This window comes from Anopheles moucheti, chromosome 2 (genome assembly GCF_943734755.1).
Source record: "Anopheles moucheti chromosome 2, idAnoMoucSN_F20_07, whole genome shotgun sequence".
NCBI lineage: Eukaryota > Metazoa > Arthropoda > Insecta > Diptera > Culicidae > Anopheles > Anopheles moucheti.
This window is the reverse complement of record NC_069140.1, coordinates 59366526-59392767: the sequence shown is the minus strand read 5'-3', so window position 1 is coordinate 59392767 and position 26242 is coordinate 59366526. Positions and strand designations below refer to the sequence as shown.

General features: G+C 41.1%; 1 protein-coding gene across 1 annotated transcript; it reads left to right on the top strand.

Annotated features, from left to right (window-relative positions):
- The first annotated feature begins 9869 nt into the window (after positions 1-9869).
- Positions 9870-19657, top strand: LOC128310603 (homeobox protein Hox-A1-like). The gene is made up of 4 exons (XM_053047286.1): positions 9870-11058; positions 18889-18981; positions 19139-19317; positions 19415-19657. The coding sequence occupies exons 1-4, from the start codon at positions 9876-9878 to the stop codon at positions 19655-19657; spliced, it is 1698 nt and encodes a 565-aa protein (XP_052903246.1). The 5' UTR covers positions 9870-9875.
- Positions 19658-26242: the final 6585 nt, after the last annotated feature.

The window sequence follows — 26242 nt, the reverse complement described above, 5'->3', positions numbered from 1 at the left end:
GATCGATTGACAAATCGAAGGATCGATTTTCCTTGTTATCTTCTTCCGTCCTGCATGCCCTCGTTTATGCCTGCATGCCTCTGCACTCTGCTAGTACTCACCTTGCTAGACTATGGAAGTAAACTGACTTGCTGTCTTTACATACAGCACGTTCGCTTATCAGCACAAACTACCAAGTAGATGATCAAGCATATTTGATCAATCTACTATCCTCTTTTACACACACACACACATGCACGTAGATTTCCACACTTGTTCCACGCCCTTCCATAGGCATGTGGCTTACGCGATTTAGCTTCGACTTTTTTTTACTCTCAACTCGGCCCGATCATTTTTGCTTTTCAACGCACCGAATGCTAGTGTGAGCCTAAAGTACGCTCCCTCGGTTTCTTATCATTATCCATACTTTGACCATCGTCGTCGGGTGTTTGTGTGCTACAGGTTCCGCAATGACTTATTCGTTTTTTATACTTTTTCACCTTGACAGGACGTGTCGATTTGCGTGGACTAATCAATCAGTTTGTCAAATGCATCTTCATTTGTTTCACTTACCTTCCTCCCTTTGTGTCTCCCCCGGCCTTCGCCAGGGACGGTGGACGTGTGTTTGCCATCACGTCGGGTTTACATTACATTTTTTCAACTTTTTCCACAAACCAGTGCAGTCAGTACAATCGATTAAAATTCAAAAAGAAGAAAACGAAACATAGAAACCCCTGTATAGAAATTTTACTCTTTTCCTCTGTCTAGCGTAACCAGCTATATCTTATCCCTGTTGAACTGCACGGAATGGTCTGATTTGTCATGGATAAGGACAATGTTTTCGGTGCGTTGGAAGATGTCTTGCCTTTGATTGTTGATCGAACTAATACCTTCCAGCTACCGAATATTGCTCACTAAACTAAGCGAACGCCAACTGCTGATTCAAATTGACTCATGTTATGTTATACCTTAATACTTAATACTGTTAACACTTGTCCGTAAACTGATATCTCTGAACTATTCATAAGCCATCCAGGCTTCTTTTTTTCTCAAATAGTTTCACGATCATATTTAAAGATCTATTGAACAAGCTGCATCATTTAACTATAAGAGATTATAGCGAGCGAATCGTTGTGAAACCGTTTTGAAACCACCGACGCATTATGACATACAGTGGGTAATATATTGTCACTAAAACTGCAATTAATCAGAAAGGCATATACATATAAATAACTACTACATCCTCATCCTATAATGGATGCTTTTTGAAAAACTTATCAAAAACATGGCACATGTGGCACTTGTGGGAAAAATGGAAATATTCAAGCAAGATAAATTCATCATATTGACCATCCGAACGTATTCTTATTGTCTTTCGAACATTCTACACCGATGACACCTGCCCTGGTTGCCATGGTCACGTCATTGCTCTTGTCATTGATTCTGAGAGACTTCTACGCGCTCTTAAATCAGGAAAAGATCGACAGTCGACGATAGTCTCGACATCGCTTTCAGCTTACTGGGTATCGAGTTAATTCTCGAATAAAGATAAATGAATATCATTTTTTAATCTTCTTTTCGCTTTTCCTCCTAAAGTGATCCGATACCATCTAACGCCACTACACAAATAAAACATTATGGGACAAGGAATGGACAAACACAAATTCTGATATTATTCCAACTTTCTTACTTCAATCATTTCTAGCAGGTATTTCAAATGTGTATTTGTACATTTGCCGTCATGGTCTTTTTATAAACCGAGAAAGCCACATTCGATGACGCAAGTGGTGTGTGAAGGTATGTGCAGCATAAAAATAAGACCAAATAATTCTATTTTTTAACCAGCTCACTGTCGTTCTCACATAGTGCGCAAGTCAACCTCAGAAACATAACACACATCAGAATCGAACAAACATGTCAGTGGAACCGAACAGCGTCCTATGGCTTATGGCTGAGGAAGGAAGTTACATTTTCCTTTTCCAAGTTATGTTCATAACATTCGTCGTCCCAAGAGTGGAGGCCAACGCATCCAAATTAAATGTGTCGAATGTGTAAGCGGAGGATGGATGCGCGCATATATTCCAACTTGTCACTTTTGATTTCTTGTCCGCTGGCGGGACTTGCGAGAATGACGTGATGTACCCATTGCTATTGCATCGACCTGTTACGGTATACAACGGGTGAGAATCGGCTAATCACACGCAATCAAAACTCAGCGGGTAACCAGTTTGTTCCTCTTTTTCACTACTGCTTCCAATATCGTGTCCAAGAATCAAGGAAACTCTGTTCCTCAATGGTGTTACGTGGAGACCGGTTTCTCCACGAGTTGACGCCTGGTTTCTTCCCCGCAACAAATGGATATGGGCCCTGTAGTTTCGCTAATTGACCGTTTCCAGCGACAACCAAAAATCCAGTTATCCTGAGAGCAAGATGAGTATGATGAGCTAGCTGTGGCTGAGAAGAAATGAATTTTGCCCCGCTTTTTTTAGAGAGCGCTTGTTTGTTTTGGATTTATTCTATCCTCTGCTTGTAACCGACGCGTAAGAATACAGCTTCCTTGTTTCCTGAATACCTACTCCAACAGACGGACCAGTCCCAGTCGCTGCTTGCTTCAGGTCTTCTCAATGCTTCTCAAGTCTTTTGCTGTCGTCAAATGACCGATGAACAGTTTATCATTTCTATCCTTCATATCTTCTTAATTGAATTTTGTCCGGTTTCATCTCACACCGAACAGATGACGTACCACTTACACTGTTAATTAGATCTACAGTTTAGTGATGTTCACCACCGACGAAGAGTTCTCAGTTTCATGGACAAGAAAACATTTGGCTGGAGCTCCTCGTGACACACTCTCCCCCGAACACATTAGTACATGGGAACAGAAAAAAAACCTGCCGCAGTTGTAAATTACTGAGCTCATTACATATAATCCGATTAGGTTAAAACGATTTCAACGGCAACATTGTGATCAAAAACTTTTGCTACTGTACAACCTTATCCACAAACGTGTAAACAGGCCAAATAAACTAAAACTGATACGTACGAAAGGGTTTCATGTCATTTTAATTAAATTATATCCTATTCATTTTGGAAGTATTGGTTTGCTGCATCACTATGCTAACAGAAACTTTTTCCACTACTTCAACATGACTTTCCAAAAGAGACCTTTTTGGGGACATCAATTGTAACCATCGTTCGCTCTCATGCTAACTGGTCGTTTTCACCTTCTTCATTCATCCTTTCAGTTTCAGAATATCACCGGCAGTGAGTTATCTGGCATGCTGTCATACGTTGAATGCACCGAACCATCTTTCTGGTTCCTTGCCTTTTGCCTTTCCTGCTCGCTCGCTGTTAATGTTAAGCCAATCGTCTCGACAGTTGTACGACAGCTTGACGTGTTTATATGTTTAAGAGATTATCTTCGTCAATCTTTTACTACTTTTTACTCTGCTCCCTTCTATTGCCCTCCCACATCTCGTTGGTTTTGTTCCCCTGTGTTCACATTTCTTGAGAATTGACTTCTACACTGCTACATGATCGGCATTATTGCGTTTCGTTCTAGCATTCGCCCATCAGTGTACCAGCTGAACACGATTCTAATTGCTGCCGATTCGCAAAACGCACGCGTTGCTTGCCCATTAAAGAGCAAAAGAAGAAAAATTAAAGGATTGACACAACTTCCACAACTATAGACACCTGACCATTTTTTCTTTGCTGTATCGGTTGCAATGTCCAAGCTGTGGGTGTTTGTTTTGCCCTCCCGTGGATACCCTAAACACGGATTAGCCGTTGAGATGGTCTTGAATAGTAAACATGAACAAAGCTTCGTTGTAAGCTTGGCTAAGGAACAGCTCATCCTATTATGGTTGCATTTTCTGTTGCAGGATAAGTAACATGTATAAAATCGTCATTTCCTACACATTGTTTGCTGTGGTCGTTCATGGAAAAGTCAATCATCTCAGGTAGGTAGAAACACGACTATCTCCTTCAAAGAAAAACGAAGATGTGTCTTCCTTTGGGAATTTGGGATCATGGCTTCAAGCCAACATGTCACCCACAATCAATTCCGATAGAGGTACAGCAGACAGACACAGAACTGTCAATCACGGATCTGCGTAACTGTCATCAAATATCGATACCAATATCCGGTCTCTTGAATATCTCTATACAAAAGTTGAAGCACCTGGATTCTTTAAATTTACGTGATATGAGTTATCAAGAGTTCGTTGCGGGCTATCGTTAACAGACATATTACAAAGAAGGCTACTTAAACGATTGGCGTCGGTTCAGTCCTTACAACCTGTAATAATGCAAAACGTCCGGTTTGTATTCGAAATAGCTGCTATCGGAAATCATATTGATTAGACGATGGAGACGTTGGAGACGATGAATGATCCCAACACCCAAATCCATATGGTAAAGAAAATCTTAGTTGTTCTACGCTAAGCATCGAGCTAATAAAGCACAAATTGTAGGTGCGAATCTAAATAGGAATGACTATGTAAAATACATGACTGACGAGTCCAAATCATCAAAAAGTTAAGATATGAATAATAAGAAACTTGAAAAAGCAAAAAGTAAAAGAAGAACATAGGGAGGTTAGAATTGGCTATCGAAGAATGAAGGTTGTATCACCACAGGGAAGAAGAAATAGATGAAGATTACGTAGCTAATTTCACGAACACTAAACATTTAGTTTACCAAAGATTCATTCAATTTACAATTCATTTAAAACTTATTTTCGAATGAAACCACATCTTAAGAATACATGATAAAATTAAATCTATTAGATATTAACAATTCCAGGCACCGCCAAGCAGAAACGATCAATTTGTGAGACATTGAGACACGATTGACACATTTTTACATATTTTCAAATAAACTTATTTATGTACGGTCTCATTCGACATTGATTGTGAAATTATTTAAAATATTTTAAATTTTTCAATGGACTAGCTACTAATAATGACAATATTAGTATAATGATAATAATAATACCTCTGATTAATATGAAAAATAAATGCAAACTTTAATTCAATTCAGAATGGATTCAGTAAGCATTCGATTTCGAAATAACATTCCAATCAAGCCGACATCTTTCCACACAACGCATAAAAGTAATGCTGTTGAATAGTAAACACAGTCTTGTAGCTTTATCACACCTTAACTTTATCTGTTAAAGAAAAATATATAAATGAAGAAAACATTAAAACAAATTTAGACATACCAATATGATTGAGGAAACCTTGTACAAGATTTGATAATGCCGCTATTTGTTTTTTGTATTTTGCAATTTCATTGTAAAATCTTTTGATTATATTGTGAGTTTCAAAAGCGTGTTTTGTTTACATTATAGTAATATGGCTATGTATATTAACATTTATAAAGAAACAGTTAACATATTTCAAATCTTTTCCCTCTATTGTCATTCGATTAGATTGCCGTTAATCAATTATGAAATCATAAAATAATTCAATCATGCTCACGGTACAGAAATGTCACAACTAACAACATTGCACTGGAATTTAAAAGGTAGCTTGTTACATATACTCAAAGTAGCATCCTGACACATTCTTGACAGTAATACGCATCTCGAGAATAATCTCCTGCGCTAACTGTATGTTCCTCAAGTTTAATTTGATGAGCTGATCAGTAAGACGTTTTAATCATACTTCCGCATTCGATTATAGCTTAAATCAGACTAGATATGATTTTCTTTAATATTTCCTTACAGTATATTTATAGATTGGGGCGGCTCAGTGGTGTATTGGTAGCGGCGCCGTTCTTCACACGACAGGGCCCAAAATCCCATCCGGACGAATCCTTCGTACGCCAGACTTGGCCATCCATCTACAGGTTAATAAAGTTAAAGAAAGCCAGAAATGGCAGGCATAGACCTCCTGAGGTTGTTGTGCCGACTAGGAAGGAAGATTTATAGATTTCTTCTGATAATTCCGAACCGTACATAATTTGTTTTAATTTTTACTATATAAAGTTGCATCAACTCAATCAAAACATCCAATAATTATATTGTTCGTAAAAATGTAATGCATATCTATCCATCCTTTTAATTCCTCATCTCACTTTTCCAACTTTCACCTATCCCGGGGTTCTTTTCATTCTACTGTGTTTTCCTTTTTCTTAATATTTTTAATTTATTCGCTCAGGTTGGAAAAGAGTTATATTAAGGTAAGACTTAATAAATGAGCCATACTTGTTTAGTTGGCAGATAAATACATGGTTTAAGTGAAAAAGTATAAACACAACATCTGTATTGCTACAATGTACCTTATTTGTAACATACGCAGCGAACTACATATTGCATCATTTTTTTTTTCGTGAATCGTACCCCATTATTTAAGTAAACAGACTACAATTGAAATCTAATTTTCTTTTCTTTCATTACACCTTACCTAGAAGCCATCTCTACTACCACTCATCTGCTACACAAAACCGTAGTAAGCACATCGATGCGCAAATTTATTCGACCGAATGTCAGAGCTGTCAGCGAAAGGAACACCATCAGGAAACGTGCTGCTGCGTAACCATTGACAGAATCAACAATAATAATAATAGTAGCAAAACATGCTGTCGTCTAAGTAACAACTATATTCTTTTTCTTAATACCCGGTTCGCCATGAGCCATGAGCAATGTTTCCAGTCTCTGGATTCGCTGGAAAGAACGAGTTCTTATGTGTTTTTTCTCTTCCCTCTACATGTTCCGGCTAGTGCCATAATGCTGCTGCTGCTGCTGCTGCTGCTGACAATCATAAGCGGTACAGAGATGGAAAGAGCAACAGTACAAGCCACATACATTGCTATTTTCCCACTTTTGCCAGTGTCGGCTACTAGAATCCTTATGTTGATTGTCACAGTGAGATTCGTAGAGAGGCCAGATTATAAGATTGGATACGGCACATTCGTCCACCGTAAATACCATATTCTATTTGCTCCTCGGGGTCCCATTCCTTTGCTTTTAACCACCGCGCACCACTCTCATGCCAGCCGTCTGTATTAACTTCACTCACATACTGGTTGGTGTTTCTGTTAGTGCTTCTGCTTCTGATGCTGCTGTGCACAACGACTGTTTTTCAACCGGCAACTAGCAGGACTGAAACGGACATTTTCAGCGAACATTGGGCGAAACCAAAAAAAAAACGATGGAGGAAAACACCAATCCATCTTTCGCTGTCATGTCACCTTCATATTCAAAATGCGTACATATTCATGTTGCTGTTAAGGTTGGTTCCTATTTTTGCTGTTCGTCCCTTCTTCGCTGGGCCCTTTCTACGGATCCAACGGCAGCAGATCGGCTTTGGCTCTATCCCAATCTGTCACTCGTTCCCGTATCCACTCGATCTGCCTAACCATGCACAGTGCGTGTGTGAGTGTTTGGCTAGTTGCAATATTTCGCACGTTCACATGTTCTGCTCACGAACACTTCCAATTCAACTCATCGCCTTATGCTGCCAACTTTATCCCAGCACTATTCCAACATGGGACTGTTTTCTTGCAGCAGATAACAGCAACAAGGGACTGGTTGTTGGTTTCAGCTCCCTGCTGATCCTCCAAACGAAATGCGACGAATAATGATGTTATTTTCGTTATTACATAAATACAAGTCCGTTCGTCGCGTGATTCTTACTCAGTCTGCTTACTATTCGTTTTATCAAGACCAGGTTACAGTTAACATACAATACCACTGTTCTACTGCATTAAACGTATCCAACTAACGAAAACATAAAATCATGTGCATATGACTAAAACTCAATTACGAGCGACTATTCTAATTGAATTGGTACGGACCACAAATCGTTTCCATTCTTTCGCTTTTCCCGATCATTACTCCCGGTTGGATTGTAGTGGTATAGCCACGTGAGCTACTCGCAAAACAACACCTCATGCCCTTCTTCATTTTAATTGCTACTTATGATCGCAATCGGCGATCCAGTTACCTGGAAAAATAACGGAAAATGTTCGTATTTTCACGTTTGCATCCGTCTTATCGGCCCTATCCGTCAACGTACGTTCGCAAAATATTTTCACACAAGGCCCATTTCCATGTGCAATCGAAACGTTAGTAGCTCAATCTATCATAAAGCGTATCATGACATGATGCAACTCAGATAGCTAACTGTATACAACAAACACCGATCTTTAGAAGGCTGAAAAATGCAACTGTCGTTTAACGGTATTTGTTTACATTTAACTTTCTGAATGAACATCATTGTACATAATTTGCTAGTTACTAAGGGTGCCTTGAGTCATGCAACCTGAATGCATACGTAATCCTTTTCTTTGCTCAATATGGTAGAAACGGCTAGGATAAAGTGAAAGCTACACAGTTTCCAAGACAAGCGATATTAATTGATTTTTTGTGATAAAATGTTCAAGTCATCCGGCAGATGAATGTTAACACACACACACATCTTCATAAATATTTGCATGGTTAAATAATTTTACAAAACAATTCTACTATAGCTACTAGTTTTTCGAAGCGAGCTGTTCCAACAGTTGAATTTGTAGCGAATTTCTCACCTACACGCCCAATTTGGGAACAAATCTTGTCTGAAACGTATATTCCAACATAGGCAGGAGTAACTATTCAAGTGTGGGTAATTTAAAACATAGTAAGACTCGTATCAAACCAACATTAAGGAGCAAAATAAAAAGCACAAAATGGGAATGATTTGTATATAAATGCATGAACAAGACATTTTCGCGTATTTAACCCAACACATCAACAATATTTCACTTGCATAAAAACTGACACGTTTGCTAAGTATTTTATTACTTTAACACTTCATTTCGTTTGCAATCGTTACATATTTCATGGTAAATAATCACAAAATAATAACAATTGAAAGAAAACACGTGGTAGGTGTCGTATGTTTCAAGTAAATGCAGCACTCATGATGTGGTTCGTAAGAGTTAATTCTACTGTTTACCGCAATGAAAACGAGTTGTATGTCTTAAATATATTTGATATAAGTTCTTGCTTTACTGCTTTACTTTACGCATTACTTCATACAATATTGACACACATTAAGGGTACTATAACATGATTTTAGAGGAGCATCTTTGGCACACGTAATGCTCAAGGTCATTGGAGTCCTTTCCTCCATAATTATAACACGGTTAAAGGGATCGTTTTTGCAACCAGAAAATATCAAAATAGCAAAGAAAAAAGCAAACGGCCTGAGCGATAGTTTGCCAATTGCATCTAAAGAAACCACCACAATGCTGGCGAACTTGCACAAAGCGCGTGCGCATTTCGTTCGTGCTGATTCTAAAACGGCTCTATACGCGCTCTGTCCTCACTGCACGCATAGTGCATTCATCTGGTGTGGTGAAAAAAAGTAGGAGGAGCCAAGCGTGGTGTAAATTATGGATAAAAAAGGGGCCGAGCGGAAGAAGAAAGGGACCATCCGATGACCCTCGTTCATTCGTGAACACAATTCACTTCACGCCACACAAAATTGGCAGTGCAGCTGGAATTTCGTGGTCAATTTGAAATTAGAACTTGATGGCAATAGATTACCTTTCCGCGGGGCATACGTTACGGCGAAGAATTAAGCGATAAGCCTGATTATCTGATTTTCCAACAAAATATGGATTAAAACGACTGGTCTTTTGCCACCAACAACGATTTATGGTAACTTTTAAACGGATTAAATCGGGTTTTTTTTTGGTACGCAGTGTTTGTGCGTTCGTAGTGCTTCTTCCCGCGGTGCTGTGAGCATAGTGATGAGTTAAAACAAGCTTCCTTGCGAGGCAATCTGTGCTTTGTGTAGTGCTAAGCAAGCGCTAGTGTTGTGTGGTGAAATATGGTTTGAATTGTATGGCGTGTGCTAGAATAAATTAGCAGTTTAAAGTTTGAAAAGTTAACCGCCAATATGATAGACATAAGTATGTACGGAAATCATTCATCGCACACCAGTGGTTTTCAGAACAGTGATCTTGGGGCCGGAGGTTACCCCTACTTTACAGCCGGTCACCATCATCATCACCATTATCACCAACACCAAAGGCAACCCAATGTCCAACCGCTCCAGCACTCCAACGCTGCTAGTGTAGGCAATACGACACCTGTGAATAATGCCACCAGTAACACCGCAGTGACCTCTAACAGCACCACCAGTAACAGTTCTAATCCGCCCACGGCCAATGTCCATCAGACCTCCTCCTATGCTCACACATCTCACCTATACAGTCCGTCCGCGATCGAATACGGCATCACTACCTCTAGCTCTCCGACGACCGATTTATACTTTGAAGGCGATAGCCAAGGCGCTATCTACTACGGCCCAGGGCAGCCGAACCCGACGGCTCCGTTTCCGGAAAACCGTATCATTAGTGCGGATAATGGTCTGAGTTACACTAACCTGGATTATGCGATGTATCACCAAACACAGGATTGCGCAGATCCTAATTATCTGGCGCATCATCACGATTCCAAATTGCATCTACATCGCTACGGAGCCTTTGCTGGAGCTATAACGGACGATGCTACCGGTGCCGGTGATCACAATCACCATACCCATCTTCACCAACATCCGCATATGTCACATCCGCACAACCCCACAACCTCCCCTAGTGGTGTGAACGGCGGTGCTGCTGGGTGGGGACAGGTATACTCCGATACCATTTCTCAGCCGCATCAACATCAGCACCTCCAGCAGTCCCATAATCAGCACTCGGTAGCCCAGTGCAGCCCTAACGTTTCTACATCCGCAGCAATGATTGACTCTCCGCAAGTGTTGCTCAACGCGAGTACATCCGACGATGGGGACAGTAACGGTGCTGTAGGTAACAATTTTTCCCACCACCACCAGCAGCACCACCATCATCACCCTCACCCTCATCATCATCACCATCATGCTGCAGTATTGCAGCAAAACATGCATACTCAGCAGCAGCAGCAGCAGCAGCAGCAGCAGCAACAGCATTCGGCGAACCAGCAATCGCAACAGCACCAGCAGCTGCAACAGCAACAACATGCTCATCAGCAACAAAACCAACAGAATGCACCCACCTACAAGTGGATGCAAGTTAAACGAAACGTGCCAAAGCCTCCAAGTAAGTACCCATCCAGCCAAAACCCTCGTTGTTAGCGTTAGATAGAGGCCGCAGCATCACCGGATTACCGTAACAACCCGTGGTGGTTTGCGTCCCACAGAGGCACTGTAAAGCGATACAACTCCCACCGGGATTTCGAGTCCCAATGGATTAACCTCCTTCTTTTCAAAGGGTGTGCTTTTTTGCTGGTTTTTGTTTTGGTTTTTGTATTTCCAATCGAACAATCACGTACATCGAGAAGAACTGTTCGGTGCCTACCGGTACCCATACCAAAACACACCTTTATTTTTTCTCCGCTCTCCTGCTCTGTCTGCCGGGTTCACTGTCTTTATCAGCGTCCAGAAATCCTTCACATCCCATGTCTGGACCCCGTGATGCACTATAAAAATATAACAAACCGGACCGGAGCAAGGCCATAAATTATACACACCGTAAAACATCAATGCCGCGCTAACGGCAGCCATGATAAAAAAAGGAGTCATAATTCAAAACTTTCCGTACACATCTTACCTTCGCGCGGCGATCGTTATCGTTTGCATGTTTGATAATGCACAGAACCCGTCGTAAAGTGAGACGCACAACAAACATTAAATGTGATTTGCAGCTGACGTCACACGTTACCAGTGATCTGCACTATAGTGTCATTTTCCTTTCGGTTCGTTGACGTTTTCCTGATAACGTATAGTAGGCTACGCTGCGGAAGATTAAACTCTCCAGGTGTCTACGAGATTATATACGTCTGTTTGGACTATCAACCAGATCGAAAACAGTGTGTTGTATTGTTTCGGCATTCGAATCGAAGCATACCTTTAACAAAACAAAATCGTTCAACATTTTTTCATAATTCACACACGCGAACATTAAAACCAACACCTAGACCGCATGCCTGTCTTCAAGAAAGTCGCATAATGAGTCCGGCTGTGTGTGTGTTAATTAAAAACTCCCGTACCAGAAAGGTGAACAAACTCCACTTCTGGCCAGCGCTAGTAAAAAACACTCCTAAGCACTTGGTTTCTTCTGTTAGCAAAACCTGGCTCCTGGATTTAACTACCTTTTTCGTACACGCGCGGTGCGTGACTTGGGTCGTTCCCATTTGAATGAAATTGCCATTATCGTCCAGCGCAGTAAGTGGACCCCAGGTGGAAACGTGTCGAGGACACGAAGTCTTGTGCTTCGATGCCGTCAAGGTCATTGACGAAAAGTGTTTTGGGGTCCTGGTTGGCTGGTGACTAAAAACGAAAGTGGATTTTACTGCTACACAAACAAAACAAAAACGCACAGGCACCATCAGCCCGTTTTGGTTTTCGGTCCCCCCCCCCCCACATTCTTGGGGGCAGAAGTGAAATAAATCCTTCCAGAACAGCATGTACAAAAACGCCCACGATCGATATTGGGACGCTCAAAGCTGGTGGCCGCATAAGCACAGGCTCGCGTTTCCAGCGCTGGTCTCAATTTACTTTCAATTGGGCACACACTGTCCACTGTCAAAAATGTCACCAACCGCGGCATGCTAGCACCAAGCACACTCAATTGGTAGCGACAGCAAAAACGTGAGGCAGCAATTTGAATGTCATTGAAAATAAAAACAAATATTAATTTCATATTTTGTACCTCCTGCTACTACTCAGTCGTTGTCCTCGTCCGTGTTAGTATTAGTGTTTGCAAAGGTTTTCGTTTTACGATACTCCAAAAATACATGTCTGGAAGCGCGAGACGCGCTGTTTCACTAGGGTTCCTTCGTAACTCATCCAATCAATGTTCACACCAACACACCAACCTGCGTTGGTCGAGCGATCACATTTGATCCAACCATTTAGCTTGATTTCATTCGATCTTCCATCGGCACACACTCATTCCATTCCGTTAGTTCTACTGTTAAGTAATATGATATCGTTTCCGAAATGGTTTTAGGTGCCGAGTGGAAGCTGTCCATTCAAAACCAGGAACTGGTTTCGCTGTAGTGCCTTGTTTGAGTTTCTCAATTGAGCTTCAGAAATGCATTGACCTAACTACGGCAAGGGATGTAAACACATCGGCAAGCATTGCTTTGCAACCAATCTGGGTCTGACCGCCGGTAGCTGGTCCTTCGTTCGTCTAGTCACCTCACTTACAAAACAGCGGGGACCAAACGTATAAATAGAAGATTTTATCACGGCAACATAATTATAATATTTTCACATCAAGTGACACGCAACGAATCGGTGACACCTCTCCCTTCGACTGAACCAACAAACGTGGAGCACGTTTTTTATTCTACAGTTTCTCAATTGTTCCACCCTCCTATAAAAGACTCTACGTGCGGTAGAACAGTTGACCACTGGCCATGGTAGTGGTAGCGATTGCGGGTTCCTCACTGTTCGGCCAGCCAAGTTGATCCATAAAATAATTAAGAGCTATGTGGTGAATTTTTGGCTTTTGTTTCATTCCATACCACCCGCACGCACTCCTGGCAAAGCAGCTCTATCACCAAATCTGAATTACATTCGGTTCTCGTTTCTGTGTACCGGTTCGTCACTATCGATGAACGGTGTATGAAGCTAACACGGCCAGAAGAAGAAATAAAAATAAACCATTGGCGTTGGTGTTCCCATCACAAAACGTCGCGTCAGAGCAGTTTGAGGTTGGCGTTTCATATAGTTTCATGCTTTCTCCAAATTTTGCCCTTCAAATGCGACGAAACGCGCAACCCTATCTGGCATTGGTTAGCATACCAAGACAGGATTGCCAGTAATGTGTGTTATCCTCTTTTTCATCTTTGTAATGCCATTCACGTTCTTGACCCTTTACCGGCATGCCAAAAAAGTTGTTACTTTAAACAGTGAATCAACTGCGAATGACTTCAAATATTATTATTAAGTTACTTATGTATCAAAGTTACCTCCGTGTCGTAAATGGTTTGCTTGCGTGCTACAATAGTCGATCGTGTGACAATCATTGTATACCGATCACATTCTGACCATTCAAATGCACGCCTGACAGTTTTACACCAATACACACAAAACAACGGTTAGCACGGTGTGATAATTTTAGGATATTGAAAGTTTCACTTTCATTACCTATAATTAATGATCTATCACTAACTACAACGCGTCACTGACACAGGAAATCTATTTATCTAATCGGTTGACCAAACAAGTTTGCCTCGTTTGATTTGTTTCTCTTTACGTTGAGTCATTTGCGGCTGCAGGTATTCCATCGAAGGCAAAGCTTTGCTTTTTTCAATTCTCGTTATCAGTAATCAATCACCGTTAGGGGAAAATACCAAAATGTGTTACAAAGAATTAATAAAAGATTTTCTTTAGTTTTAGATTAAGTGTTCACTAGCGAAAGATAACAAAACTCATCACAAGATAGCAATGGTCCAGGATGATTTTAGCAATACAAGTTTGGGTTGATATCTGTTGAAAATTAAAAACGTTAAACTGAATTAACAAAAATGAACATATTTTTAGATGTTTAATTAGTTATTGCTTGACGCGGTCCGTTGGTGCATTGGTAGCGGCGACGGGTTTTACACGACTGGACCGAAACAATATCTCAGCCGGATCGTTCCCCTTAATTAGGACTGACTATTCGGCTACGTGGTACGATAAATGGATTTGGCCTGAAAACAAATGTATTATTGCTTGAACGTGAACACCGTTAAGGCCAAACTTTGAATTACACATATACAAATTTAAATAATAAAGTACAATGGCACTATGGGAAGGATTTTGACAAACGCTGGTGGCGTTGAGTTTATGTAAAAGGTAAAAGGCATTCATATGCTTTTAGTATTAAGTTATTGTTTATTAACAATATGAAACATTTTCCAGGGAGGTATAACTTGATAACCTCTTTACATAAAATTCTCATGTTAGTCTTGGGTTAAACGGTTGAAAATTCAAAACTATTGTACTAATGAGCAGTAGTCAGTGAGTCATTTTTTAACTCACGGATAATGCGCCCGCCGGTTAATCAGGTCCGCCATAATCGACGTTCTACTATATTTAATTAGTGAACATTCAACAGTCCTTAGTTTCAACGATTAATAGTAAGCGAGATGTATTTTTATAGAAATTAAACGAAATGGATTTATACGAATACGAATATATTATTCATGAATAAAAGACCATCCGGAATGAACGAAGGAACATCAATACTCGTTGATCAACCGCTATTATTGAAACATAGCAAAGCGTACCAAAATTCATTTGGGGTTCTCTGTGGAATTTGAAACACCGAGCGTACCCAGAACATGCCTAACTTTTTTGCTACAACCACAACGAGCAACGAGCAACAACGAAAGCGAACATATAAAACATTCTCCAACCGTCGAACAGCACACTGTTCTGCTGAATGGCGACTAGCCGTATCATCATAAATTGGTGTTACTCAAGATCTGTATGGAAAGTGCTGGTCCATGTTGCCTGTCATATGGCGAATTAATGTATTTGATCAAACGCATCATGGACATTGACACTACAGTGTTCCTCCATACCACAGGAGCAACTTTCTGTTGTTATACGGTTACAAAATTGCAACCAGTGTCTACATTTTCAATAGAGAGCAGACTGGTAAATGTAGCATTTTAAAGTTGAGGTATATTTTGCATATTTGTTTTCGTATTAACGTAGTTTCGTACGTAGTTAGCAGTTTTTTAACTCACACGCCATTCCAGACAGAACATTTACTATCTTAATCTCTTTTCAAATTATAATTAAATGTTCCAATAAGACAAGAGTTGTCCAAATGAAGAATACGGTAGAACTAATTCCTCTATTCCAAGGATTTCAATTGTTTTAGTTTTTATACAGAAGCTAAATATCACTCTCATAATGCAGAATGGGTTCAATATTTACATGATAAACTTTTGTTTATTTCACAACCTATTTCCGCCCGATTCCCCCCCAACCCACCCAGACGTATCACTTGCACGGGTAAATGTTTCACCGGCAAGAAGACGATAAATTTCACTGCGGCCAGAGACTCGGTAACTCAACACCGCGCACGGTTTTATATTTTTCCCGATAGCTTGATGGTCATGTGACATAGTTTTATTTGCTCCGCACTAGTACACGACCACGGCGTTAAAATGCCGTCACCAACGTCTCTCGATGATGTCGAAGAAAATCTTACGATCACATCACGTAACCAGAGTCGCTATAGAATGCTTGAGCAAAGTTCATTCCCCTCACCACTGTCGAACGCCGAGTACAGGCGACACGCGACACGAACGAGTTTATTGTTTATCATAGATCGTCATCCAATATCACGGCCCCTGACATCAAGCAAGTCAAGTGACGCGGCTACGCGAATCCCTCTGCCCTGCGCTTGGCATTACTGCGAGTGCTTCGATGGACCACAGACGACCTCAGGACATATATCCTGAAATCGATTGGCCGCAATCCTTTTCGATGGTTTCAACGCTAGATGGATGCTTGCATCTAGCATGCTTCCATCAACCAGCCACCGATTTTGTGCTCCCGTGTTGATATAGTCGGTTGCATGGTCGAGAAGGCTATCGATTACAGTTCAAATAAAAAACGCTTTTACAGTCCGTTACTCAACGAACCGACGCGTATTGTTTGCGCATGCTGTATACTGTAGCTAAATTTCTCCTTTTTCTCCCTTCATACAAGGCGAACCATTTGCCCACCAGTCCCCTGTTCTTACTTTTGCGCAATCGAAAACGCCTAGAGGATACTCTGACGCTGAAAAGTAGGTCCCAACGTTTGGCTAAACGTTGGCTCGTTGCTTTCAGCCTAGCCATTCCCCGTTCATTGAGGCCTGCTCAAATGATGGATATCGAAATGGGCAAAAGTTAAACCTCTATGTTGAACTGACTAAGCTGTAAAATTCTACTCCTCTCCCTCCTCAGCCGCGCTCCTACTCTTCTTCTCCTACTCCTCCTATTTCTCCTTCTCCTTCTCATCATCCTACTCCTACGCCTCCTTTCCCACTTCCTCTTTCTCTGCATTCCTCCAACCCATAACGTCCCTCCGTGGGAGTAATCCACCGTCAACAGTTAGCACTTCGACATAATCCCGACTTTCGCCAGACATCCTTATTGTGTAGTATAATCTATTAATTAAGCCTGTCAGTTACCGCACTTGGGCCGCCGCGGGTTGGTTGAATCGCGGCACTGTCTGACTGCCGGCTGATAAATTAGCGCTTGTTTTCGAACTTCAACAAGTTCACACCTCCAACCACTGACCCTTTTCAGCCGTGTTTAGCTTTTGTTTACCTACTGGATTGGCCAAAAGTTGTCCCAAAACGACGCGTCCGACTATTTTCCACAGACGTGGCAGTGTTTGCATACGGGCGCGATGCCGGTCAAAGTTACAAGCAGGGAAGCCATTTCCCAACCTGATTGCGTTACCATACCATCAGATTGTATTTGCTCACACTTACTCCAACCCAGTTGTTTGCTCACTTGTACGTGTGTAGTAAAACATCATCAGGGGTTTCGATTTCGACTCCAAGATCATGCAGATTAGATTTTGACAGGATGTGTTACACGCACCCGTAATGCGGAAATTCGCAACTCCAGAGCGATTCTACACATGCTCGACCACTTCAGTCACTTCAGTTTCCATGATTACCGAGCCTACCGCTACCGTTATCGTTACCTATTATGAAATGGCTTAGCATCTTCGAAAAATCAATGATAAGCTACAATGGACTCGAAACGATTAACTCGACACCTTTACCATTGCTCGCGGGTAAAGGGGTTCTGCATTGCAGCTATTTCTAAAGCTCATTCGATGCCTTACTACCAACCCCAACCCCATCCTCTCCCCCCTCCCTACCTCCACCACCCTCCTTCACAGCACGTTCAACGTTTTGGGGATTGTTGCTTCTTTCTAATTCCGTACGTATCTAATACAGTTTGTACGATCACTTTTCGATGCCCGATATGGGGCTATCGTGCTATGCAGACGGAAAAAAATGACAAACTGACACGAGCGTTGAGAAACGACCCATCCTGAAGGAAACAGTAGCTGCGTAGCTTATCAATGAGTAAATGTTTATCGCAACAACTGCAACACCGCACATGGTCGCAGCAGTGTGTAGGTTTGGGAAAGGGTTAAGGCTTGCTGTTCGGAAAAAAGAATCGAAATACACACATTAGCTGCTCGTAATCGCAAACCTGGTGCTGCGGCCTGCGGGTACAGCACGGGAGTTACAACCGCGTCACATTGCAGTAGGACATAATAAAGTGTACCAAATATTTGATTTGCTTCCGATAGATAAACACAATGCGCTAGCGAGCTAGAGCTAGCACTGACAACAAAAATCCTACAAATGTAAAGGTCTGCGTTCTTCCAGACCTGCTATTTGTTCTGATAGTGGACTCCAAAAGCGACTGAAAGTAGTATCGATGTTGCATGTATCGGATTGACATCGTGTCAAGATAACGCACGCGAAGCTTCCTGTCCGCGTTGTTGGGTATAATCGATCGCATGGTGCCTAGCATTTAAAACTGCTCCTCAATCTCAAGCTCACTGGGCAAACACGATAAAATTGTATCGCAAAGCCATGCTTAGTCCACAGCTACTTTCGAGTACTCGCTCGCAAATGCATTCGATAAACTGGGGAATAATTACCTACGGGATATCGTTTTAAGATTGTAGTTAATGTTTCAACACTAATTGGATAAACTGATTCATTATAAATTAAGCGAAGAGTAGCTGTGTGCAAAACTTTATGCGTAAGTTTCACAATGCAATTGTATTTTTAGATTCACGGTTGTCAATTTTTGCTCATAGCTTAAATGATAAAGTTAATGATATATGGAAAACTATACTTAAAAGCTAACGTAGCATTACTCTTCCCTTTCTTCAACAGTGACCAAGCCTGTACAATTAGCAACATCGCCGGAATATCATATTCCCGCCCATGTGCTCGATCCGCTACGAGTCCCAAACCACACGACTGTTGGTATGTAATCAACGGATGCTTAAACGTTAATATAAATTAAGACAAACAGTGCTCTTTCTTTCTATCCTTTTCCATTTCTACAATACTATCATTTCTGAGCAACGTTTCCATTAAACGATCTGATTATTTTGCACGTAAACTATTAACCTTCCAGCAGCGCCCAGTACTGTTTCACCACACCAGACCAGTTTTCTGATGAACAATAACAGTACAGGTCGAACGAATTTCACCAACAAACAGTTAACGGAGCTGGAAAAGGAATTTCACTTCAACAAATACCTGACACGGGCCAGACGAATAGAAATAGCAAATGCTTTACATCTGAACGAAACACAAGTAAGATTATCGTTTCATGGTGACAAATTTGTTAATTTCTACAGTAACAACCATTCCAATACCAACACCTTACCGCTATCATTCTGATGTCGTTTAGGTGAAAATTTGGTTCCAAAATCGACGGATGAAACAAAAGAAGCGCGTAAAGGAAGGCCTGGTACCGCCGGAAGTGCAAGGCCAATCTCCCAAACACTCCTCTTCCATGATAAACACCAACGATTCCTCATCGGCCAGCTCAACGACAGCATCGAACACAGCGGTGGCGACTGCTTCCGGTACCTCCAACACTTCAACCTTAAACGAAAGCAATGAAAACAGCCGTGAATCCACTACCATTTAGAACACACCCAATTCCAAACCATGAACAGCCTCTCTTTTCCCTTTCCATATAGATAATCTTAATGCTAACGGCAATGGAAAATCCATTTCATCGGATGTAATACTTTCCGTTGATTATTACGTACAACACACACAAGATAAGAAAACTCTGTCAATTTGAAATTATCCATAACGAGTTTCAAAATTTCCTTTGTCAATGTTAATCCGTTTACACTATCCGGTATCACTTCCGAAACGCGCATTGTGATCGCATAGCTCGAAGAGGAGCATTTTGTATGTTTCTTTTCAGGATCACCTATTTTATCAATGTTCGATTCACATTCTGGCAAGTATATCAACTACGAGGTATTGTGAACATTATTGGAGTACAATATAATTGCATTGTTTTGTTCCATATACCGTATGCTAGTCTTTTGAAACGTAAGATTCTTAAGTAACTGAAACCGTTTATTCGATATATCTATTGCTTTTTCCTCCAAATGCAGGGAAAGTGGAAGATATAATAGCAAGCCAGCAAAACAAACGAAAAAGGATAGCTCAAACGATTCCAATGTTCCTCTTTGCTAGATATTAAAACGAACCAAATGTTTCCTATTTGATAATAGACTTATTAAAGCGAACCCATGCACATGCATCTGTAACCATCGAAAGGTAGTAAGCTAGTGTAATTTAACAATACGGTTTTGTCCTATGAATGCTATTTCCAAAGTTGGCGCAGATGCATTTCGATAAGAGCGGAAACACTTTCACAATGTTTCATTTTTAGCAGCAGTGTAGCAATGCATTTGTTAATGTACAAACTGAAAATTTTAAATTTATTAAAATGTTCATATTCAGTTTTTGCACTGGTTACATGGATAATGTTAAACATACAAAAACACACTTATGTGAAACCACTAGACGACGCCTAGTTTAAGAAAATTCCTATCGAATACAAAGATACATTTTAAGATAATCAAACCCCTTTGAAAATAAAATATATTTTAGTAAAATTCAAACCATAAGCAAGTTTTATTTCATTATATCGCATATCCTTTATCTCTCGCGAGTTCTAGCTGAATAAAAACTGTCGGAGATTAATTATTGTTGTAATTAGATTTGATTTTCAATCATGGTTTATGTTACTGTTATATATATATGTGTATTGTAATATATGTTGTGAAGCCGTTGTAAAAACTGCAACTTTTGTCCGATTAATATACAGATCTTTGATGCCTTCCTGCAGCGACTGCAGCATGAATTGTGAGTGCCAGCTTAGTTTAGCATCTAGCAGCAGCTAGATGTTAGTCAAGTCGTAGGATAAGAAAGATAAGCCAGAGTAAGCATTGACCTTGCGAAGGCAATATGATTTATAGAGATCATGGAGCATGACATAGTTTTGCTAAATTTCTCAACTCCAGTACCACAGTCGTTGGATTCTACTGAGATCTGGGCGGGCTATAATTGACAAGAATTTGCTTCAATGCAATTTACTGCTTAGTTTGCGTAGTGCTTGCTCTATTTTATCTTCTTGTTTTAATATTTTTACATGACAAACTCAAGAGGTAGGTTTTAAAAAGAGCAGTTTTAAAAGTAATGAGCCTCATTTCTTTTGCACATGTGTTAACTTTCCGACGAGCTCCACCACCAGCAGTTGGTGGCGGGAATACGCTCTAATACGCGCCAGACATCAGTCGACACTATGATCTCAAACCAAGGATAGGGGACATAGCGGCAAGTCTCTGGTTTTGGTTATCTACAAAACGCAATGGAGCCCAGCAAATAAAAAAACATTGCAATGCAAAATCAAATTCTGCTTTCATCTCTTATCCTCTTTATCGGCACAACAACCTCAAGAGATCGAGGTCTGCCATTTCTGGCTTTCTTTCACTATATTCACCCTTAGCTGGATAGTCAGTGCTGCGTTCAGGGGATTAGCCCGGATAGGATTTGGGCCGGTCCTGTCGTGTAAAGACTGGCACCAAAATGCGTTTAAGGCTGTTAGCTCTTAGGATCTTTTTATTTTAAAAATTTTATTTATCTTGCCCCCGAGTCAAAATTGTTACAATACGTTCAAAGAAAGCCAGGATGAGGTGAATCCCCCTCCCCTCCAGGTGAAACTCCCTGAGGTTGCAACAATCGCGAATGCTCCGAAAAGGGAAAAAGTTCCTGAGATCCGATTCGGCGACGCCGAGTACAACACAGTACTCGCAGCAATGCGGAAAAGACTTTCAACGCTACCCGTGTTTAATGAGCATTCGATCGCTGCAGAACAGCCGCAACACCTCGTAAGTGGAATAAGTAGCCGCCGGGAGGATGCCCGAGGTCACAAATATATAAGCTAATTTTGCAATAAAATCAATACTTAGGGTCCCCGATAGATTTCTCGCCTATTTCTCTCGATAGATCCGCTACTATATAAGGAGCATCAAAATCACCAGTTCGATCAGCCGCACCAGTAAATCCAGCAAGGTAACGCAACGTGGTGGCGTACCAAGATAAGTGTCGATAAGGGGGAAGGTCTAACCCGCCGAACGTTACTAACTGCTTCGCAAGAGGCCGCGATCACAGAGCAGAATAATGAATATCGCAAGAGTGGACAGTCCTAGAAGTGAGGGAGACTGCAATAGGAGTAACACATGCAAAAGAACAGCCAATGCCAAACAAATGTATTCTGTAACACAAACGGAGACCGGCATTTGTCAAAAAGTCGGCTGGTTCTAACGGAATGCCGCCAAACTCACTCGTTGTTTATTAGTTGTGTAGTTTCGTCCAAAATGTAAGCAATGTACTTCAGAAATAATCGGAAGGAAATTTTAAGTGTTTCTGTATACACATAAATGTATTGATATACATATTGTAATTGGAAGTATGTAATAATAGTTTAGCAGCTGCCTTATAGCATTACTGCTAGTATAACAATACAAAATCAGGAGCATTATAGATGGAGCTAACCAGTGAGCCAAATTTCGTTAAAAACCGTTAAATTACCCTTAATTTACGGGGTAATCCGACTCCACAACCACACACTTTTGTCTCTGCCAGATTGATACGCTGTATATGTATGTGCTTCCAATGCGAAATTATTCGACATGAGTCGGGACATCATCCGAATGAATGCACGATCTACAGGGAGCCCACCAAGGCCTCCAAGGCCGCAGGGACACTTGCAGAGAGATCGAACAAAGAAACCGCCCGAGTTCATCTGCCACCCACATGCTCTACCATCGAGACAGGAAAAGTTGCTCTGGAGTGCGTAGGAACTCTTGGTAAGAGATGGGTCGGTCGTAAAAAACGCCTTCTCAGACGCCTGTTTTGGCCAGTAATTCTGTCTACTCGTTACCGGGAATTCCACAATCCAAAGGAACCCATATTAGCGATATACTAAACGACTATCCGTTAATATGAAGTACTGACTAGAGGGACTTGCTGTTGTTAACGATAATGCGTAAAATGTTGCGACATATTCAGCACTGAAAATGAACACTAGTTCATTTTGTCAATATGATCGTACTTGTTCAGAAAAATGCCCGGTACAACCCTCCAATAATCGAATAATCGGTACGAATGATCTTGATCTCCTCACGCAACGAGGACTCTGTACTAGCAATGGAACATCGTATCCTTCCGATTTTGACTACCGTCAGGATATCAGCTGCACCAAACAGCACAGCGAGCACGTGGTTCAGTCTTCTTCTACGCACGCCCTACTCGCACACACCGCCAAAGATAGTCCTTAGCACCCGCCGTTCGAAAATAGCGATTGTATTGGCGTCCTACGCCAGCATAGTCCATGTCTCGTATCCGTAAATAATAATCTGACATATCAATGTGCGATATTACGATCGTACCAAGGTAGCAGAACTCCTCTACCACCTCTAGATTGTCGTCGTTAACTGATACTCTGCCTCCGAGCCCGGTCACGATCACGAGAGCCTCCGGCAAACAACTACTTTGACCACGTCGCAGTGATCCTCAATCTAATCCTATCGACCTCGAGTTACAGTCGGCATACCGCCTCGAGAACGCCTCGCATACCACCGCAGATGTCCAATGATGTTACCGCAGATGTCCGCAAAGCTTAGGAATTGAAGAGATCGGGTGAAAATCGGGTGAAACAGTTAGTCCAACCTGTCGCCCTTTTTCTATACTAGTTGTAGTAGTAGTACCGGTAGTTCTTCTTGTTCCCGAATCCTAGTTCCCGTCGGCAAGCCTCTCCAGTCCCATCCTGAACAGTTCGACCACCATCTCATCGCTGCCAGCTGACTGGTTACATTTCAACTGTTTGACGGCACTGTTGATTTCGTTCAAGGATGGTGAGGGCACTTCGCCATCGTCATGCTGATGTCTTGATGCTGCTCTTCTTCTTGATTTGTACAACAGCATTTCATGACAAACGTTGTTCAAAACCGCCTTCAGGTATGTCAACTTGTTGTCCTCTGTCACTGCTGTTCAAACAAGAAGTTACCAACTCTACCAAATTGGTAGTTGAAGCCGGGTTGAGTACCACACTTTCATCTTACCCTATAGGCCGACATATTGAGCACTGGTTATATAGTAGCATTGACGAAATAGTAGCCGAAGTAATCGAAAATGGAGGTGCATCAATAGATAACGGAATTTATCGAGTTTTTACTGAGGTATGGGATAGTGAATACAACGATGCCTTGTGATCGGCATTTTGGTATCATCTACCCCATATACAAAAAGGGAAATATGCGGGATTGCAGTAATTACAGGGGTATTATGGCGATGAATACCTCTCTACAAAATATTCTCTCTTATACCATACGTTGAAAAGGTAGTTGGAAACTATCAGAGGGGATTCCATAACCGAAAATCAACCACTGACCAGATCTTCACCATGCGTCAGATCTTGGAGACGATGGTGGAGCAACTACTACACTCTGTAATGAGCTCTTTTCAAATCCCGGTCAAACTTACCAGACAAGTACGACATTGTCATTGTCATACGAACGTCACATCCCAGTTGATGGTAAATGGAAAACTTCTATAAGCAGTGACGTATTTAGGAGTGCGGAGGTCCTGAGCAACAATAGTTTTAGGGCCCCTAATAAAAATGCTTTTCTTATTAAATAAATTTTACGTTTTATTTGAAAAAGATGGAAAATATCTGTAGTTTATTTTTTTCTTTAATTTAATTCAAATATTACATTTTGGTTAAACTTATTGATTTTGTTTTTTAAAAGTTTAAATTTGCGTTTAAAGGTAAATAATAAAATTTGATTCTATCCTTTTTGGAGTTCATTTGCAACTGTATTTAATTATGTTTCAAATATTATACTTTTCTATAACTATGAGCTAAATTTTTTGCGCCTGACTTTGCTAATGGCGAATTCCTGAATAATTTTCTCTGTATCTAGTTGATTTAATAAATCTACATACAAAAGTGCTAAATTGTTTAGCTTTTCTGCTCCTAGTGTATTCCTCAAATATGATTTAACACGTTTTAAAGTGGAGAACGATCATTCCGCTAAGGCATTTGCCATTGGGATGGTTAAGAAAATGTTCAATAATATCGCAATGTTTAGGAAAGTGCGTGACATTTGTCTTGTTATTTTATGCATTTCCTGAATGTTCAGTTCTGAACTTTGAATTGCGTCCTTATCTTTCATGAAATGTAAGTAATGTTCTAATTCATCAGCTGCACTGCATCACCTGCAATGCGCTCGAACAATTGTGCACACATTTGCTGTTTTCGCCTCCTGTCGAAGAATGGTCTAGCCCAAGATCGGGGCATTCTTAGAACAGTAGATCAGTAGACTTAGTCTTATAAAATTATCTTGGATTTTACCTGCATACCCGTAGCTTGTTTACTCCAATTTTTGCTTAACCCACTCCCTGAAAAAGGTAAATCCTCAACTCTCGGCCTGTCTCAGCTCGGGGCCTCCGTCAGCTCGGGGCCCTCGTCAGCTCGAGGCCCCCCGCAATTGCTTAGTTTGCTTACCGTTAAACCCGCCACTGTCTATAAGTAATAGCTTCTATCCAGCTTCTACAGCTACAATCCAGATCCTGGCATACGCTGATGACATAGCCATCATTGGTTTACGCCTCTTCTAACGTAGCGGATGCTGAATAAAAGAAATAAGCTGTCGGCGGTTAGATTAACGAGGCTAAAACCAAGTTGATGGTGACACCACCTGATTAAAAATCCTAACTTACGCAGGAGTGACTTACAAACAGGAGGGCGCATTTTCGAAGTCGTCTAAAATTTCACCTACCTTGGTTCAAAAAAGTCAACACCGACAACATCATGGATGTTGAGAGACACACTAGGGTGCTGTCTGTCATTCGACATTCCGGTCATTTAAAATTCTGAAGAAACTGATCTACACAAAACTAACGAAATCCTGTTGACCGCGTTTAAAAGGAAACAGCTCAGAAGGAGGTTTGCCCCTCGTGTTAGGAGCCTCTGTATTACCGACTAATGTGTCACACACACAAGTGACATTCGATGGTCATCTTGTTGATTTATGCACCCGGGAACAGCAAAGCTCCCATGAGTGATGCACTCCATCCTTCACAGTAAGCAAAGTTGGAACTTGTGTGAATTCTATCGTGTAAAGACCTGCGACCCCAAATACAT

What these genes read in the sequence shown, in the direction of transcription:
- LOC128310603 (XM_053047286.1), top strand. Translation starts at nt 9,876, where the DNA reads ATGATAGACATAAGTATGTACGGAAATCATTCATCGCACACCAGTGGT. An exon ending in AAACGTGCCAAAGCCTCCAA is followed by an intron (nt 11,059 to 18,888) that starts GTAAGTACCCAT and finishes TTTCTTCAACAG; the next exon opens with TGACCAAGCCTGTACAATTA. An exon ending in CCCAAACCACACGACTGTTG is followed by an intron (nt 18,982 to 19,138) that starts GTATGTAATCAA and finishes ACCTTCCAGCAG; the next exon opens with CGCCCAGTACTGTTTCACCA.